Source organism: Manis pentadactyla, chromosome 3 (assembly GCF_030020395.1).
Source record: "Manis pentadactyla isolate mManPen7 chromosome 3, mManPen7.hap1, whole genome shotgun sequence".
In the NCBI taxonomy this organism is placed as follows: Eukaryota; Metazoa; Chordata; class Mammalia; order Pholidota; family Manidae; genus Manis; species Manis pentadactyla.
In genome coordinates, this window is record NC_080021.1 from 184355868 (window position 1) to 184374923 (window position 19056).

Below are 19056 nucleotides of genomic sequence, written 5' to 3' on the forward strand. Positions count from 1 at the left end.
ACTGGAAGAGGTCGCTTACAATAAAGCCATAATTATAAATTATATTTTAACATTAAACAGTAAATACCAGGTAAAAGCAAGGATACTGTGTTAGGGTTCTCCAGAGAAAAAGAACCAATAGGAAATATGGAGATACATATGAGAGGAGATTTATTGTAGGAATTGGCTCACATGTTGTAAAGACTGACAAATCCCACAGTCTTCCCTCCTCAAGCTATAGGAACAGGAAAACTGGAAGTATAAAATTCAGTCCAAGTCCAAAGACCTGAGAATCACATGAACCATTGGAGGCCAAAGGCCCAAGAACTGGGGAGCTGCTAGTGTTGGTCCGAAGGCCCAAGCCCCAGGAGTTCCAATGTCCCAGCTCAAGAAGAGAGAGAGAATTTGTCCCTCCTCCACCTTTTTTGTTCTGTTCAGGCCCTTGATGGGTTGGATGATGGCTGCCACAGTTGGTGAAAGACTATCTTCTTTTACTCAGTCTAATTCAAATACTGATCTCTTTTGGGAACACCCACACAGACATACCCAGAAGTAACTGAGCTAACTGAGCATCCCTTAGCCCAGTTGACACACACAGTTACCCATCATAGGTACCTTCTTTTTCTATATTCTGGGTACATTATGCTCACAGGGGATGTAATTTGACTGTAAGTACATTTGAGTCCTTGAAGTATCAAGATGTCTTGTAATAAGGGTTTTTACTCCCTTGCTTGGTGAAATTGTCTTTAGATAGTAAAATAAATGTTAGCTCAGCTGGTTCTGCTTCATCTGCTTTGCTCATTTAACATGTATTTCTTCATCTTTGATTTAACTGTTGTTATTCTTTTTCTCTGATTAGTGGAATTATCTGGTAGATCTGTGGTATTTCTGTAATTTCTTTGAGAACTTATTTTAATGGTTATTCCACCTAACAATCAAATAATGAAAACAAAGAAACCACATTAGAATTGATTACAGAATTTTAATATTGCATTCTCAGTTGATCTTCAAGACTAGGACAGACTGCTTAAATTATTATTTCTAATGCATTTCATATAAATTTTAAATATAAAACTTTGAAATTGCAATGTTTTGGTATTATAAACATACTGTACTCATTAAATTTAAATGCACTTCAACAAAATTATTTTGAAATGGTTAGACATAAAGAGTTCAAAAAAAGTACAGAAAGTTCTCATATACCTTTTACTCAGCTTCCTCTAATATTAATATTTTATACACCCATGATGCGTTGATCAAAACTAAGAAACATACTATTAAGTAAACTACACTTAAAACATATATTACTTAAAATATATATTAGGGAATAGGGAACTTAAAACATGTATTACTTGTCTTTAGCTGCTCTCTTTTTCCTCTAGTTGAGACACAAGCTTTGTTATCATTGTGTAATTAAATGACCAGAAACAAAATGGTTGAACTGTATGATCACAATCTTAAATCTTAACATAAAGGTGCTGAGTTCTGTGTTAAGATTGTGTTATATTATTAGTATGTATTCATGTTTAAAAATAAGCATTTGACTCAGCCATAAGAAAAAAACAGATCCTACCATTTGCAACAACATGGATGGAGCTAGAGGGTATTATGCTCAGTGAAATAAGCCAGGCGGAGAAAGACAAGTACCAAATGATTTCACTCATCTGTGGAGTATAAGAACAAAGGAAAACTGAAGGAACAAAACAGCAGCAGAATCACAGAACCCACGAATGGACTAATAGTTACCAAAGGGAAAGGGACTGGAAAGGATGGGTGGGAAGGGAGGGACAAGGGCGGGGAAAAAGAAAGGGGGCATTACAATTAGCATGTATAGTGTGTGTGGGGCATGGGGAGGGCTGTGCAACACAGAGCAGACAAGTAGTGATTTTACAGCATCTTACTACGCTGATGGACAATGACTGTGAAGGGGTATGTGGGGGGGACTTGGTGAAGGGGGGAGCCTAGTAAACATAATTAAAAAAAAAAATGCCCAGAACCCTATGGGGAAAAAAAAAAATACACATACCTTCAAATGTTAAAAAAAAAAAGCATTTGATGAACATTGAATATGTACATATTTTATTCAATGGTCTTTAAGAATGTGCCCAAAAGAACATTTGTATCTTTTAGTTCATTTAAATATTCTTTCAGTGAAAATGAGTGCTTTCTTACCAGCTAATCAGAATTGTATAACCTAATATATTTTATTTGCTTATTTTATTTGCTTTAGCTACTAGGATAAATTGACATAACTTTGGTATATATCTGGTATATATTTGGTAAATGATTTTCTTTTGTATCATTAAAATAAGTTATCATTAATTGACTTGTAAAATATTTTTTATTTCTAAAACATTAGAGGTTTTATAGAATGTTCTCATAGAACTCCCAACGTCTGTGTGTGTTTCATCTTGGTTTGTATGAGCCAAATGAATGTGGTAGAAAGGCAACAGAAACCAGGAGATTTTTATTCTGACCTGGTGTTGAAATCTTAACCAGCAAAAGTGATTTGATAATACATAGTATTAAAGATTTGAACTATATATTGTGCTTGTTTAGATTTAGATTTTGTTTTTTTTCTTACACTTTTTATTAAAAAAAATTTTAATTAGCACACCAGCTTACTCTGTGAATGGTACACATACCTTAAGGATTTAACTATAGGTATATTGGCCATCGTTTACAACATGCTAATATTAAGGCCACCAGATTAAATAATTTGAGACGACAAGCAGCATTTTATAGATAATTTATGTAATTATATACATGGATTTGCAGATCGTATGCATTCTATAAGGTATGGAGAAGAGATTTCCTTGGGCATTGATGTGCCCAAATTTGGCTACATATCAGAATCATGTGGAGAATTTGTTAAAAATAAAGAATGCTGGAGATTTCAGTTTCATTGGAGTTGGATAGGGCCTAGGCTACATAGCCTTTGTTTTACATTTTGGAACTGCTTTTCTGGAGGACTAGAACTTCCCACATCTTTTTAGTTTCTTTCTTTCTCCATGTCCTGCCTGCGCCCCCCCCCCCCCTTTCTTTTCTTTCCTTCTTTTGAAGTTCATAAGCATAAAATTACCATTAAAGTGAATACAGTTCAGTGGCATTTGGTACATTCCCAGTGTTGTGCAAACTACCACCTCTATTTGTAAAGCATTTCTATCTCTCCAGTGTGAAACACCTTACCCATAAAGCAGTTTTCTCCCCATTCTCATTTCCCCGTAGTCTCTGACAACTACCTGTCAGCTTTCTGTCTCTCTGTATTTTATCTATTCTGGATATTTCATATAGATAGAATCATGCAATATGTCACCTTTTGTGTCTGGCTTTCACATAGCATGATGTTTTGGAGACACATCGACGTTGTAGCATGTATCAATACTTCATTCCTCTTTATGGCTAAATGATATCCCATTGTATAGATATACTACAGCTTATCTACTCATCAGTTGATAGACGTTTCTGTGTTCACCTTTTGTATATGTGAATAGTGCTGCCATGGCATTATGTATCCCTGAACTTAAGTTTAAGTACCTTTTCAGTTCTTTTAGTTATTTATCTAGGAATGGAATGTGGGGCCAAATAGGTAATTCTGTGTGTTACTTTTTGAGGAACTGCCAAACTATTCTATGAACCATTTCACATTCTCACCAGCAGTGTATGAATGTCAGCTTTTCCACACCCTCATTAATACTTGTTATTTTCCATCTCTGTTTTTAATTATAGCTATCCTAAGGTGTTGTAAAGTGGTATCTTATTGTCATCTTGATTTGCATTCCCCAATGACTAATGATGTTGACCATCCTTCCATGTGCTTACTGACCATTTATATATCTTGACCATTTATGTATCTGGAGAAATGTCTGTTCAAGGCCTTTGCCCATTTTTTAATTGGCTGGTTTGTCTTTTTGTCTTGGATATAAGAGTTCCTTATAAATTTTGGGTACTAAGCCTTTATCAGATATATAGCTTGGAAACATTTCCTCCCATATCAGCAGTTTTTTTCACTTGATAATGTCCTCTGTGCAAAAGTTTTTCATCTTGATGAAGTCTAGTTTATTTTGTTGTTGCTAATGCTTTTGGTTTTATATCTAAGGAGTCATTGCCAAATCCAGGGTCATGAAGATTTACCCCTGTTTTTTATTTTTTTTTAAAGAGTTTTATGGTTTTAGGTCTAATTTTGAGTTAGTTTTGTATATGGTGTGAGGTAGGAGTCCAACTTCACATTTTTTTTGTTTTCTGAAATCCATTTGTCCCAGCATCATTTGCTGAAGAGACTGCTCTTTCCTCTATGGATTGGACTTAGCAACCTTTTCAAAAATCAGTTGGCTGTACATGTATGAGTTTACTTATGGACTCAGTTCTATTGTCTGAGTCTGTATGTCTTCTCAGTATGCCAGTCCTATACTGTTGTGTTGACTGTAGCTTTATAGTAAGTTTTGAAATCAGAAACACTGAATCTTCCAACTTTTTTCTTCTTTTTCAAGACTGTTTTGGCTTTTGTGAGTCCCTTAAATTTATATATAAAATTTTAATATTTGTCAATTTCTGCAAAAAAGGAAGGTAGCATTTTGATTAGGATTGTGTTTGAATCTGTAGATCAGTTTGGGGAATATTGCCATCTAAACATTGTCTTTTTACCAATGAACCCAGGATGTTTCTTCTACTTAGTCTTTTATCTCTTGGATCAGTGTTTGTAGTTTTCTGTGTACAAGGCTTTCACTTCCTTGGTTAGGTTTATTCCTAGGTATTTTGTTCTTTTAGATGCAGTTGTAAATTTTTTTCTTACTATCCTTTTTAGGTTATTCGTTGCTTATGTAGAGAAATAAAACTGATTTTTTTAGTGTTAATCTTGTATCCTGCAACTTTAATGAATTTGTTTTTTAACTAGTAGCTTTCATGGGAATTCTTTGGAATTTTCTTTATTTGCAAATGGAAAATAGAACTTCACTTCTTCCTTTTTTATATGCCTTTTATTTATTTTTCTTGTTTAACTGCTCTGGCTAGAACTACTAGGACAGTGTTAAAATGCAGTGGTGAAAGTGACTATCCTTGTGTTGTTCCTGATCTTAGGAGGAAAGCCTTCACTGTTGAATATGCTGTTAGCTAGGGATTTTATACATTCCCTTTATAATGTTAAGATAATTCCCTTATATTTACAGGTTCCTGAGTGTTTTTATTATGAAAAAGTGTTAGGTTTTGTCGTATCTTTTTCTGCATCAACTGAGATGCCCATCTTTTAATATGTTGTTTCTAAGTACAAATCAGGTAGTAACATTCCACTACTCAGAAATACTATTTATATACATATTAAACTACAAAAGCAGTAAAACTCCTCTGGCCTAATTTTTGTGCTCTATTTTTCATTTAAAATACTACTGTGGTAAGTATAATAACGGCCCCTTAAGAGATATCCACTTCCTGATCCCTGGAACCTGTGATAGGTTACATGTAAAGGAGGAATTAAGGTTGCTAATAATAAACTGACCTTTAAAAAAAAGGAGATTATTTTGGATTATCCAGGTGGGCCCAGTGTAATTAAAAGGGTCCTTTAAAGTGGAAGAGATAGGCAAAGAGAGAGGTACTGTGGCATTGGAAGAAAAGCCCAGAGAAATGCAACATTGCTTGCTTTGAGGATTAGAGGAAGAAGGGAAAGAACAAAGGAATGTGTGTGTATCCTTTAGAAGCAAGAAAGGGGAAGGAAAGAGATTCTTTCTTAGAGCCTCCAGGAAGGAATGCATTGCTACCAACGTGTTGACTTTAACCCTGTGAAAGCAGTGTCAAACACTGTAAAATAATAAATTCATGTTGTTTCAAGCCACTGTTTGCAATAACTTGTTAAAATAGCAATATAAAAAAAATAGCAATACAAAGTAAATAGACTTTGCAAACACATTTTATTCTACCATTTATGAAATTGGCTAATTTCTCCAGGCAAACACATCTACATTTCCCACAGGTGTTAAAACTGTAGTTGTTATTCAAGGCCCATCTCATAGCTTCCTCAACCAGTAAGCCTTTCATTGTTATTCCATACCACTTCCCAGGTGTCCTCTGTCCAGATACATGTAATTTCTCTCTGCTTGTTTGTCATGGCTCCTCGTGGCATCTAACAATAATAGAGTTTCTGGAGAGGATTAAAGATGGCGACATGAGAGGTTAGACAGAGGCTTCCTCCTAAAACCACATATAATACGAAAATATGATTAATACAAGTAATCCTGAAAGAGCAACAGGAAAGAGGACTGCACCAGACTTCATACACCTGGAGATGGGACCAGACTTCACGGAACAGGGTAATGTACAAAAGCTGTGACCGAGCGGGACCCCAGCCCTTCCCCCACCCCAGCTCACTGGCTGGAGGAAGAGAAAACAGAGCAGGGAAGGAGTGGAGGCCAGGGACTGCTGAATACCTAACTCCAGAGATCTTGGGGAGCACAAACCTACATTTCATGGTACTTTCATGATACTCTCGTGATTAGGGGATTGGAAAGCAAAGACAGGCAGTATTCCTGGAGAGACTGAGATTCCAGCCGCTTGTGGAAAGCTGGGATCCATATCTGGCTGGTCTGTGACAAAAAAAAGGCGGGCAGTCTGAGAGACTTCCTAACGAAGCCCTTAGCAAGAGGGCTGCTAAAGGGGCAAGGACTGCACAGAGTTTACTGCTCAGGAGAAAGGACAGGTAGACAAAATTGTCCGGTGCACTCTCCCCAGCAGGTTAGCAGCTTTCACGATTTCCAGGTGCTTCAGCTCCCTGGCTGCCTACATAGCTCCAAGGACCTCCTCCATGACAGGCAACCTACTGTGCCTTTATCCTGGCCAGCCCCACCTGGCTCGCAAACCAGCAAACCCTACCCTTGCATTAGACCAGCCAGAGGGAAGATATGTCTACAGCAACTACAAATGCAAAGCATAGAGGCTTATACCTGTGTGCTTGGCCTACTGGTTCAGGCAGTGGAGACATGCATAGCGGCCAGGAAGCAGGAAACAGCTCTTTCCTCCCTCCAGGCACTAATACCCCTCCCCCTGCGACCCCTGACACTGCTTCAGGGGCTGAGCAGCTCCAGAGAGTAGAGCTTCTGGACACTAGAGGGCGACATATACAAATATGAAGTGCCAAAGGATCCTGGTTCAGAGTAAAAGTAACATAACTCCTGAGAAAGATGACATGGACTTCATGGCTCTTCCTGAAAGGGAGTTCAAAATAAAAATCATCAACATGCTAATGGAGGTATGGAAAGATATACAAGAACTCAGGAATGAAATCCGTTCGGAGATCCAATCGTTGAAGAGCACAATGGAGGGGAATAAAAGCAGATTGGATACAGTGGAAGATATGGTAAATGAAATAGAAACTAGAGAAGAGGAATACCAAGAAACAGAGATACAGAGAGAAAAAAGGATCTCTAAGAATGAAAGAATATTGAGAGAACTGTGTGAACAATCCAAATGGAACAATGTTCGCATTATAGGGGTCCCAGAAGAAGAAGAGAAAGGGATAGAAAGTGTCTTTGAGTAGGTAATTGCTGAAAACTTCCCCAATCTGGGGAAGGAGATAGTCTCTCAGGCCATGGAGATCCACAGATCTCCCAACACAGGGGACCCAAGGACGACAACACCAAGACATATAGTAATTAAAATGGCAAAGATCAAGGATAAGGACAGACTATTAAAAGCAGCCAGAGAGAGAAATAAGATTACATGCAAAGGAAAGCCCATCAGGCTAACATAATAAGATTTCTATGCAGAAACCTTACAGGCCAGAAGGGAGTGGCCTGATGTATTTAATGTAATGAAGTAGAATGGCCTTGAACCAAAGATTACTTTATCCGGCAAGATTATCATTTAAATTTGAAGGAGGGGTTAAACAATTTTCAGATAAGCAAAAGCGGAGAGAATTTACCTCCCACAAACTATCTCTACAGTGTATTTTGGAGGGACTGCTATAGATGGAAGTGTTCCTAAGGTTTACTAGCTGTCACCAGAGGTAATTAAACCACAGTAAAGAAAGTAGACAGTTAATTACTAACCAAATGCAAAATTAAATTAATTATCCCCAAAGTCAAGGGATAGACAAAGAGTACAGAATATGGTACCTAATATATAAAGAATGGAGGAGGAAGGAAAAGGAAAAGAAAAGAAACCTTAGATTGTGTTTTTAATAGCATATTAAGTGAGTTAAGTTAGACTCTTAGATAGTAAGGAAGTTAAACTTGAACCTTTGGTAACCACAAATCTAAAGTCTGCAATGGCAATAAGTACACACCTATCGATAATTACCCTTAATGTATATGGACTGAATGCACCAATCAAATGACATAGAGTCACTGAATGGATTAAAAAAACAAGACCCATCTACATGCTGCCTATAAGAGACTCACTTTAAGCCCAAAGACATACACAGACTGAAAGTGAAGCAATGGAAAAAGATATTTCATGCAACTAACAGAGAGAAAAAAGCAGGAGTTGCAGTACTTGTGTCAGACAAAATAGACTTCAAAACAAAGAAAGGCACAAGAGATAAAGAAGGACATTACATAATGATGAAGGGGTCAATCCAACAAGAAGATATAACCATTATAAATATGCTCCCAACACAGGAGCATCTACATTTGTGAACCAAATACTAACAGAATTAATAGGGGAAATAGAATGCAATGCATTCATTCTAGGAGACTTCAACACTCCACTCACTCTGAAGGACAGATCAACCAGACAGAAAATAAGTAAGGACACAGAGGCACTGAACAACACATTAGAACAGATGGACCTAACAAACGTCTACAGAACTCTACAACCAAAAGTAGCAGAATACACGTTCTTCTCAAGTGTGCATGGAACATTTTCAAGAATAGATCATATACTAGGTCACAAAAAGAGCCTCAGTAAATTAAAAAAGATTGAAATTGTACCAACCAGTTTCTCAGACTACAGAGGTATGAAACTAGAAATTAGTTACGCAAAGAAAAGGAAAAATCCCACAAACACATGGAGGCTTCACAACATGCACCTAAATAACCAATGGATCAATGACCAAATAAAAACAGAGATCAAGCAATATATGGAAACAAATGACAACAATAATTGAACACTGCAAAATCTGTGGGATGCAGCCAAGGCCGTGCTAAGAGGAAACTATATTGCAATACAGGCCTACCCCAGGAAAGAAGAACAGTCCCATATAAGCAGTCTAAACTCACAATTAATGAAACTAGAAAAAGAAGAACAAATGAGGCCCAAAATCAGTAGAAGGAGGGACATAATAAAGATTAGAGCAGAAAGAATAAAATTGAGAAGAATAAAACAATAGAAAGAAATAATGAAAGCAAGAGCTGGTTCTTGAGAAAATAAACAAAATAGATAAACCCCTAGCCAGACTTATCAAGAGAAAAAGAGAGTCTACACACATAAATAGAACCAGAAATGAGAAAGGAAAAATCACTACAGACACCACAGAAATACAAAGAACTATTAGAGAATACTATGAAAAATTATATGCTAACAAACTGGATAGCATCAAAGAAATGGACAATTTTCTAGAAAAATACAACCTTCCAAGGCTGACCAAGGAAGAAACAGAAAATCTGAACAGACCAACTGGTAATCAAAAACCTACCTAAGAACAAACCCCTGGACCAGATGACTTGACCGCTGAATTTTATCAAACATTTAGTGAAAACCTAATACCCATGCTCCTTAATGTTTCCAGAAAATAGAAGAGGACGGCATACTTCCAAACTCATTCTATGAGGCCAGCATCACTCTAATACCAAAAACAGGCAAAGACAACACCAAAAAAGAAAATTACAGACCAATACCCCTGATGAACATAGATGCAAAAATACTCAACAAAATATTAGCTAACCGAATTCAGAAATACATCAAGAAGATCATCATGATCAAGTGGGATTCATCCCAGGGATGCAAGGATGGTACAACATTCGAAAATCCATCAACATCATCCACCACATCAACAAAAAGAAGGACAAAAACCACAAGATCATCTCTGTAGATGCTGAAAAATCATTTGACATAATTCAACATCCATTCATGATAAAAACTCTCAACAGAATGAGTATAGAGGGCAAGTACCTCAACATAATAAAGGCCATATAAGATAAACCCACAGCCAACATTATACATAACAGCAAGAAGCTGAAAGCTTTACCTTTAAGACCAGAGCAATACAAGGATTCCCACTCTCCCCACTTCTATTCAACATAGTACTGGAGGTCCTAGCCATGGCAATCAGACAACACAAAGAAATATAAGGCATCCAGATTGGCAAAGAAGTTGTTAAACTATCCCTGTTTGCAGATGACATGATACTGTACATAGAAAACCCTAAAGACTCCACTCCAAAACTACTAGATCTAACATCTGAAATCGGCAAAGTTGCAGGATGCAAAAATAATACACAGAAATGTGTTGCATTCCTATACACTAACAGTGAAGTAGCAGAGAGAGAAATCAGGAAAACAATTCCATAAGAATAAAAAACTAGGAATAAACCTAACCAAGGAAGTGAAAGACCTATACTCTGAAAACTACATGACACTCATGAGAGAAATTAAAGAGGATACCAATAAATCGAAACACATCCCGTGCTCATGGATAGGAAGAATTAATAATTCTTTATGGCATTTGTCTTTCTGCGCCTGGCTTATTTCACTGAGCATAATGTCCTCCAGCTCCATCCATGCTGTTGCAAATGGTAGGATTTCTTTCTTTCTTATGGCAGAATAGTATTCCATTGTGTATATGTACCACTTCTTTTCCATTCATCTACTGATGGACACTTAGGTGGCTTCCATATCTTGGCTATTGTAAAAAGTGCTCTGATAAACATAGGGGTGCATATGTCTTCTTGAATCTGAGAAGTTGTATTCTTTGAGTAAATTTGAAGGATTGGGATTCCCAGGACAAATAGTATTTCTATTTTGAGTTTTTTGAGGAACCTCCATATTGCTTTTCACAATGGTTGAACTAGCATACATTCCCACCAGCAGTGTAGGAGGGTTCCCCTTTCTCCTCATCCTCGTCAGCATTTGTTGTTCTTAGTCTTTTGGATGGTGGCGATCCTTACTGGTGTGAGGTGATATCTCATTGTGGTTTTAATTTGCATTTCCCTGATGATTAGTGATGTGGAGCATCTTTTCATGTGTCTACTGGCCATCTGAATTTCTTCTTTGGAGAACTGTCTCTTTATATTCTCTGCCCATTTGTTAATCGGATTATTTGCTTTTTAGGTGTTGAGGCATGTAAATTCTTTATATATTTTGGATGTTAACCCCTTGTCGGATATGTCATTTACAAATATATTCTCCCATACTGTAGGATGCCTTTTTCTTCTGCTGATGGTGTCCTTTGCCATACAGAAACTTTTTGGTTTGATGTAGTCCTATAAGTTCATTTTTGCTTTTGTTTTCCTTTCTCGAGGAGATGCGTTCACGAAGAAGTTGCTCATGCTTATATTCATTTGTGGAGTATAACAATGAAGCAAAACTAAAGGAACAAAATGGCAGCAGACTCAGAGACTCCAACAAACTAGTGGTTACCAAAGGGGAGGGGTGTGGGAGGGTGGGTGGGGAGGGAGGGAGAAAGGGATTGAGGGGTATTATGTTTAGTACAGATGGTGTGGGGTCTACGGGGAGAACAGTGTAGCACAGAGAGGGTGCATAGTGAATCTGTGGCATGTTGTTGCACTGATGGTCAATGACTGCATTGGGGTATGGGTGGGGAATTGATAATATGGGTAAATGTATTAACCACATTGTCTTTTTATGTGAAACCTTCATAAGAGTATATGTCAATCATACCTTAATAAAAATTTACAAAGTAAGAAAAAAAATAAACAGGCCACAAGATAAAAAAAAATGAGTTTCTGAATATAGTATTGGGTATTGATTTTACTAAAATTAAAAAAAAATTCTGTTGATATGGTTATGTATTTGTGTATGTACATCTAAATGTGGGTTGTATGTATGTAAGTTGTTTGCACTTTATATAGCTATACTTCTAAATTTTTAAAAATATGAATGTTATTTTTCTTTAAACCGGAAGATAAATGACTATTATCTTACTCAGTCTTTTCTTTTTATTGAATAGCACTCTGTATTGCATATGGTACGCAGTCTGTATGTGTTTGACTTAAGCTAAATGCACTTGCAGAGTAGGTCCTATAATTTAAATTTATGAACCAAAATTTATAACCATAGTGGTGAGTTCTTTCCATATATTGAGGGAGTAATTAAGTTGTTATGCATATTTTCAGTTCACATAAACCATAGTTATTGAAACCAGTGCACTTGATATTAAAAATGGTTGTGGCCACTCTAGGCAGATTTTAAGCAAGCTTAGATTTTTTTTTTAAGTACTTTAGGTACAGAATATGAAAGTAAAATATATTTAGTTGTTTCAAGACTCTTTTAAAATTTCTTAGAAGGATGGTGCTACAATGTTTCTTGATCAAGAAATGCATCTTTGAGATTGGTCAAAATGAATGTTTAATAATTCTTTAATATTGATTCTAGACATGAAGAAGCAACAGAATTGTTTTCTCCTCTAATGATAAGAAAACAAGTTTTCCAGGAATAAAAGAAACTTGAGAACTCTCTCCCCATTTTTGAGTATTTAGTGAATGTGGTATTTGTGTCTCGTAGAATGGAGATGTATGCATTTCAATTCTTCATCCACCTGTAGATGACCCACAGAGTGGAGAACTGCCCTCTGAAAGGTGGAATCCTACTCAGAATGTCAGGTAAGGGTTTACATAAGGAATAATCTTTTTTAGGTGGTTCTTAAGATTGGATATTATCTTTTAACAAGAACAGAAGAATCCTGTGTTTGGTGTTTTGTCGTCTTCTAGAGTTTTAAGTAGCACATATGTGCTGTTTTGATGAGTTGTATTTAAATTTTACAAAATGCATAATATTACTCATTTCTTTGTGCTCACCTTGGAAGAATTTTTCTAGTCTGATTTTTCCCACTTATACATCTGCTGCTTCAGATCTCTTGACTTCCACATTTGGATTGGTTGCTTCCTTATTCTAGGATTCTTACTGCTTTTTGCAGAAAATTTCTTTGGTCTTTACAAAATCAAAATTGATTTATATACAATTTTCAAAAGAGCTTTAATTACCTCTTTTTTTACATATTTATATGTGAATGTTATGATTTGGAAGGCTTATATATCTCTTTAGATTTCCTTTGATTATTCATCTATTGATCTATCTATATTAATATCTAAATTAATCTCTATTAATCATGTTTATATAGAGTTGTGGCCTATATGTGTGTGGGCTGGTCACTTAACCCCTTAAAAGAATTTTCAAGAACTATGTACTCTGTTGCATGTTTTTAAACACGATTTTTTACATCACAAATTTATGAATGCAAGATGGAAAAAAATGTAATTTTTATCTACTATTTACATATTACTATCCCTGTTTTATTTATATTGTTTAAATACTTTTCTGCAACAAAAAGTAATTAAATATTTTTAAATTATTTGTGACAGAAGGCTCTAGCTATTTATTTCTATATTGAATTATTAATAAAGTTACACTTGTATACTTTTAACATTTTATTAAATCATTTTTATATTTAATAATCACTAGAAATATATTTTTGATCACATTTGTTTTGCAGTTAGTTTATATATCCGTGAATAATTATTACATTGCTAGAATGAGGCAGAAGTAACAGCTTTAATCTTATATACATATATATGTACATCTGTATATATTAGTAATGTACATTATATACAATAAGTATATTTGTCCTTGTGTGTATATATATCTATGTACATACATATTATATGTAGTGTGTATACAGATACACACACACATATTAGATACAGTGATTAAGAAACTTTATTTATATATGAACAGAATAAAATTTCTAGGGCAGTGAAAATAAATCCTTTTCATTCCTTCTGAGTTATTTGGCAGAGATCACATAGTGATCTATTGTCAGTCTTCTAACAAAAGAAGTAATAGTTTTATTGAAATACAGTTTCCATACCAGACAATTCTCCCATTTTAAGTATACAGTTCACTGGTTTAACATACAGAGTTGTACAACCATCAGCACAATTTTGGAGTATTTTCATCACCCCTAAAGAAGCCCATACCTATTAGAATTTACACTAAAATATCCCTCAAACCCCATCTCACCCCTCCACCTGAAGCCCTAGGAAACCACCAATCTGCTCTATACAATATGTACTATTTTGTAACTAGCTTCTTTTACTTAGCATATTTTCAAGGTCTGTTCTTGTAGTATGTAGAATACTTCGTTCCTTTTTATGGTTGAGTAAACACTTTATCCATTCATTAGTTGATGGACATTTAGGTAGTTTCCATTTTTAGGGTGTTACGAATAATGCTGCTGAGAATATTGTAAGTTTTTACATGTTTATGTTTTCATTTCCTTAGATATATACCTGAGAGTGTAATTGCTGGGTCAGATGGTAACTCAATGTATAACTTTTTGAGGAACTGCCAGACTGTTTTCCAGCATGGCTGCACTCAGTAATATATTCCCACCAGTAGTATGTAAGAATTCCAGTTTTTCTACACTTCATTAACACTTGTTTAAATGTCTGTGTTTTTATTGTGGTTTTGTCATCAGTGCTTTTTAAAAATAACTTTTGAAATTTTAGATCAGTTTTAAATTTTCAGAAAAATTGAGAAGTATGGATGGTTCCCATATACCTAATACCTGCCAGTTTTATTACTAACATCTAACATTAATTGTAATAAATGAACCATACTAGAAAAACAACATTACTATGTTATGAACTACAGTCTGTACTCCTTCGCATTTCCATAGTTTTTACCTAATGTTTTTTCTGCTCCAGGATCCCATGCATGGTACCAAATTATATTTAATAGGCATGTCTCCTTAGGCAACCGTGATGGTCTCTTAGACTTTACTTGATAATTTTGAGGAGCACTGATCAGGTATATGTAGAACATCCCTCTGTTGTTTTTTTCTGATATTTTTCTAATTGTTAGACTGGGATTATGAGTATTGGGGAGGTAGACCACAGAGGTAATACATTTTTACCATGTCATATCAAGGGTCCATAGTATCCTCGTGACTTTAACCAGTGTTGATGTTAACATTCATCACCTGCATGAGACTATTTTTAGGTTTTCTCTGTTGTGAAGTTACTCTTTCCCTCTTTCCATTCTGTACTTGAAGGAAGGAAGTCATAGGTGCAGCTCATATTTAAGGAGTGGGGAATTAACCCTCTGTGAGGCCAGGATATCTTTATAAATTATTTCAAATTCTTCTACACAGGACATTGCTCTATTCTCTGCCATTTTTTTTCCCCAATCATTTTGTTAGTCATTTTTAATTATCTGAAGACAGTAATTCCATTAGGATATCTACTTTTGTCAAAAGCAAAGAATTAGAGGCTTCCTGATTTGCACAAGGATTTCTTACAGGTTTTTACCAAGTTATTACCACTTTCTCTGAAGTGTATACTGAAGAGTCCATTCAAGACATATCAAATAACTTGATGATGCTGGTTAGTCATTCCTTTAGGTTACCTTGTTCAATGTAATACACTTAGAAAGGGTAGAGAAAATAGACATATTTTGGATTTCAATGCATCTTATCAGTACATTTTTTAGAAAAAAAGTCCCTTTTTAAATTCAAATAAATGCTGATACACACCTTACTTTGACAATAGCCTGCCTCTGAATGCCTATTCTTAGATAGATGATACATAGGTAGGTAGGTAGATAGATAGATAGATAGATAGATAGATAGATAGATAGATAGATAGATAGATAGATAGATATAGATTGATTAGAGAGATAGATAGGTAGATCTGGCATAATCCTTGCCATAAGTTTATTGTCTGTGAGATAAGGAATCACTACACAGTCCCTATACTTTTTGCTTTGCTTTAATGGCACTGTCCTAAGGGGTGATGAATTTCTTAAACATAATCAGAGATGAAATTAGTTAATTTTAATGAAAATGTAATTCTAGCAGCCACAGTCTATGTATATCTGATTTATTATATCTTACCACATACCAAAATACTCCTTTTTAAAATAGCAGTGTGCACTTTTATCTTCATAAATTAATGACAAAAAAACAGTTGGCTTTTTTTTGTACAATTCTTTTTATCAAACTATTATTGATATACACTCTTATGAAGGTTTCACATGAAAAACAATGTGGTTACTACATTCACCCATATTATCAATCCCCTCCCCACTCCCATACCACATTGCAGTCACTGTCCATCAGTGTAGTAAGATGCCACAGAGTCTCTACTTGTCTTCTCTGTGTTACACTGTCTTCCCCATGATCCCCCAACACCATGTGTACTAGTCATAATACCCCTCAATCTCTCTCCATCACCACCTGCCCTTCCTCACCTCTCCCCTTTCGTAACCACTAGTCCCTTCTTGCAGTTTGTGAGTCTGCTGCTGTTTTGTTCCTTCAGTTGTGCTTCGTTGTTATACTCCACAAATTAGGGAAATAATTTGGTACTTGTCTTTCTCTGCCTAGCTTATTTCACTGAGCATAATACCCTCCAGCTCCATCCATCTTGTTGGAAATGGTAGGATTTTGTTTCTTTCTTATGGCTTGAATAGTATTCCATTGTGTATATGTACCACATCTTCTTTATCCATTCATTTACTGACGGACACTTAGGTTGCTTCCATTTCTTGGCTATTGTAAATAGTGCTGCAATAAACATAGGTGTGCATATGTCTTTTTTAATCTGAGAACTTGTATTCTTTGGGTAAATTCCTAGGAGTGGAATTCCTGAGTCAAAATGGTATTTCTGTTTTTAGTTTTTTGAGGAACCTCCATACTGCTTTCCACAATCGTTAAACTATTTTGCATTCCCACCAGCAATGTAGGAGGGTTCCCCTTTCTCTGCGTCCTCGCCAGCATTTGTTGTTCTAGTCTTTTCGATGCTGGTCATCCTAACTGGTGTGAGGTGATATCTCATTGTGGTTTTAATTTGCATTCCCCTGATAATTAGCGATGTAGAGCATCTTTTCATGTGCCTGTTGGCCAACTGAATCTCTTCTTTGGAGAAGTGTCTGTTTATATCCTCCACCCATTTTTTAATCAGGTTATTTGCTTTTTGGGTGTTGAGGCGTGTGAGTTCTTTCTATTTGGATGTTAACCCCTTATTAGATACATCGTTTACAAATATATTCTCCCATACTGTAGGATGCCTTTTTCTTCTGCTGATGGTGTCCTTTGCTGTACAGAAGCTATTTAGCTTGATGTAGTCCCATGTGTTCATTTTTTTGCTTTTGTTTCCCTTGCCCGAAGAGATGCTTTCAGGAAAAAGTTGCTCATGTTTATATTCAGGAGATTTTTGACTATGTTCTCTTCTCAGAGTTTTATGGTTTCATGAGTTACATTCAGGTCTTTGACCCATTTCGAGTTTACTTTTGTGTTGGGGTTAGACAGTAATCCCATTTCATTCTCTTGCATATAGCTGTCCGATTTTGCCAACACCAGTTGTTGAAGAGGCTGTCATTTCCCCATTGTATGTCCATGGCTCCTTTATCATGTATAAATTGACCGTATATGCTTGGGTTTATATCAGGGCTCTCTAGTCTGTTCCATTGGTCTATGGGTCTGTTCTTGTGCCAGTACCAAACTGTCTTGATTACTGTGGCTTTGTAGTAGAACTTGAAGTCAGGGAGTGTAATTTCCCCTGCTTTATTCTTCCTTCTCAGGATTGCTTTGGCTATTCGGGGTCTTTTGTGGTTCCATATGAATTTTAGGATGATTTTCTCTAGTTCGTTGGAGAATGCTATTGGTATTTTGATGAGGATTGCATTGAATCTGTAGATTGCTTTAGGTAGGATGGCCATTTTGACAATATTAATTCTTCCTATCCATGAGCACGGGATGTGTTTCCACTTATTGGTATGTTTAATTTCTCTCATGAGTGTCTTGTAGTTTTCAGGGTATAGATCTTACACTTCCTTGGTTAGGTTTATTCCTAGGTATTTTATTCTTTTTGATGCAATTGTGAATGGAATTGTTTTTTTGATTTCTCTTTCTGCTAGTTCATCGTTAGTATATAGGAGTGCAACAGATTTCTGTGTATTAATTTTGTATCTTGCAACTTCGCTGAATTCAGATATTATATCTAGTAGTTTTGGAGTGGATTCTTTGGGTCTTTTTATGTACAATATGTATGTCATCTGCAAACAGTGACAGTTTAACTTTTTCTTTACCAACCTGGATGCCTTTTATTTATTTGTATTGTCAGTCAGCTCTCCTTTAAAGTTTTTCTTTGTTTTGTACCCCTGATATTTCACCACCACTGGGCAGTGAATGCACTATAGGAATATTTGCAATGTGTGGAAGGTAGACATTTCTTCTCTAAAGGGCAATTGTGAAAAGGGTGGCTGGAAAAGAGAATTGATATGATACTTCCTTTACTCCAAGGAACACGTGTAGATTAATTTTAAGACCACTGCTTTACACAGGATCTCTCATAATCATTAGCAAAATCAGTGTATTTCTACTTCTTCATTCTTCAGATTCCTTACATCATATGACTGTAGCTGATTGTACCTTTAACCTTATTTATACTAATTACTTGATTTTTCAGAATCAAACTGTACATTGGAATTTAGATATAAAAGGAATTCAGCACACTTAACTATGCCTCCCATTTTTCTCTCCCCACCTTTCCTTCTAACTTTTAAAAACTATTATTTGTTGTCAGGGTCATAAGGTTTATAATCTGTACTGTTCTTTTTCAGGTTACCCTTTCCCCAGTTTTTAAAATGTTTCATTCCACTTTTTAAAATTCATTTTATTTCAGTAAATGAATTTACTGTTGGCTGCCCATTCTTTTACTTCCTTTATCTATTAATTCACTGAAATTTTTCCATTAACTTTTCTAGGAATATCTCCTAGGAGCCATGTTATATTCCCTCAGTTCTCAAATGTTATATGCTTGTATATTGGGCCTGTATATGTGTTTTAATACTTCAAATAACAGTTTAGGCATAAGATTTTAGGATCATGCTTTCTTTACTTAAGGATATTTTAGTTATT

The 19056-nt window shown here is 35.7% G+C and overlaps 1 protein-coding gene across 3 annotated transcripts in view; it reads left to right on the forward strand.

Annotated features, from left to right (window-relative positions):
* Positions 1 to 19056, forward strand: part of UBE2R2 (ubiquitin conjugating enzyme E2 R2) — a 97505-nt gene that overhangs the window by 65934 nt on the left and 12515 nt on the right. For all 3 annotated transcript variants that reach the window (XM_036898186.2, XM_036898188.2, XM_036898191.2), the window contains one exon: positions 12645 to 12742. In XM_036898186.2, coding sequence (XP_036754081.1) covers positions 12645 to 12742 — 98 coding nt within the window. The remainder of the gene's footprint in view (positions 1 to 12644; positions 12743 to 19056) is intronic.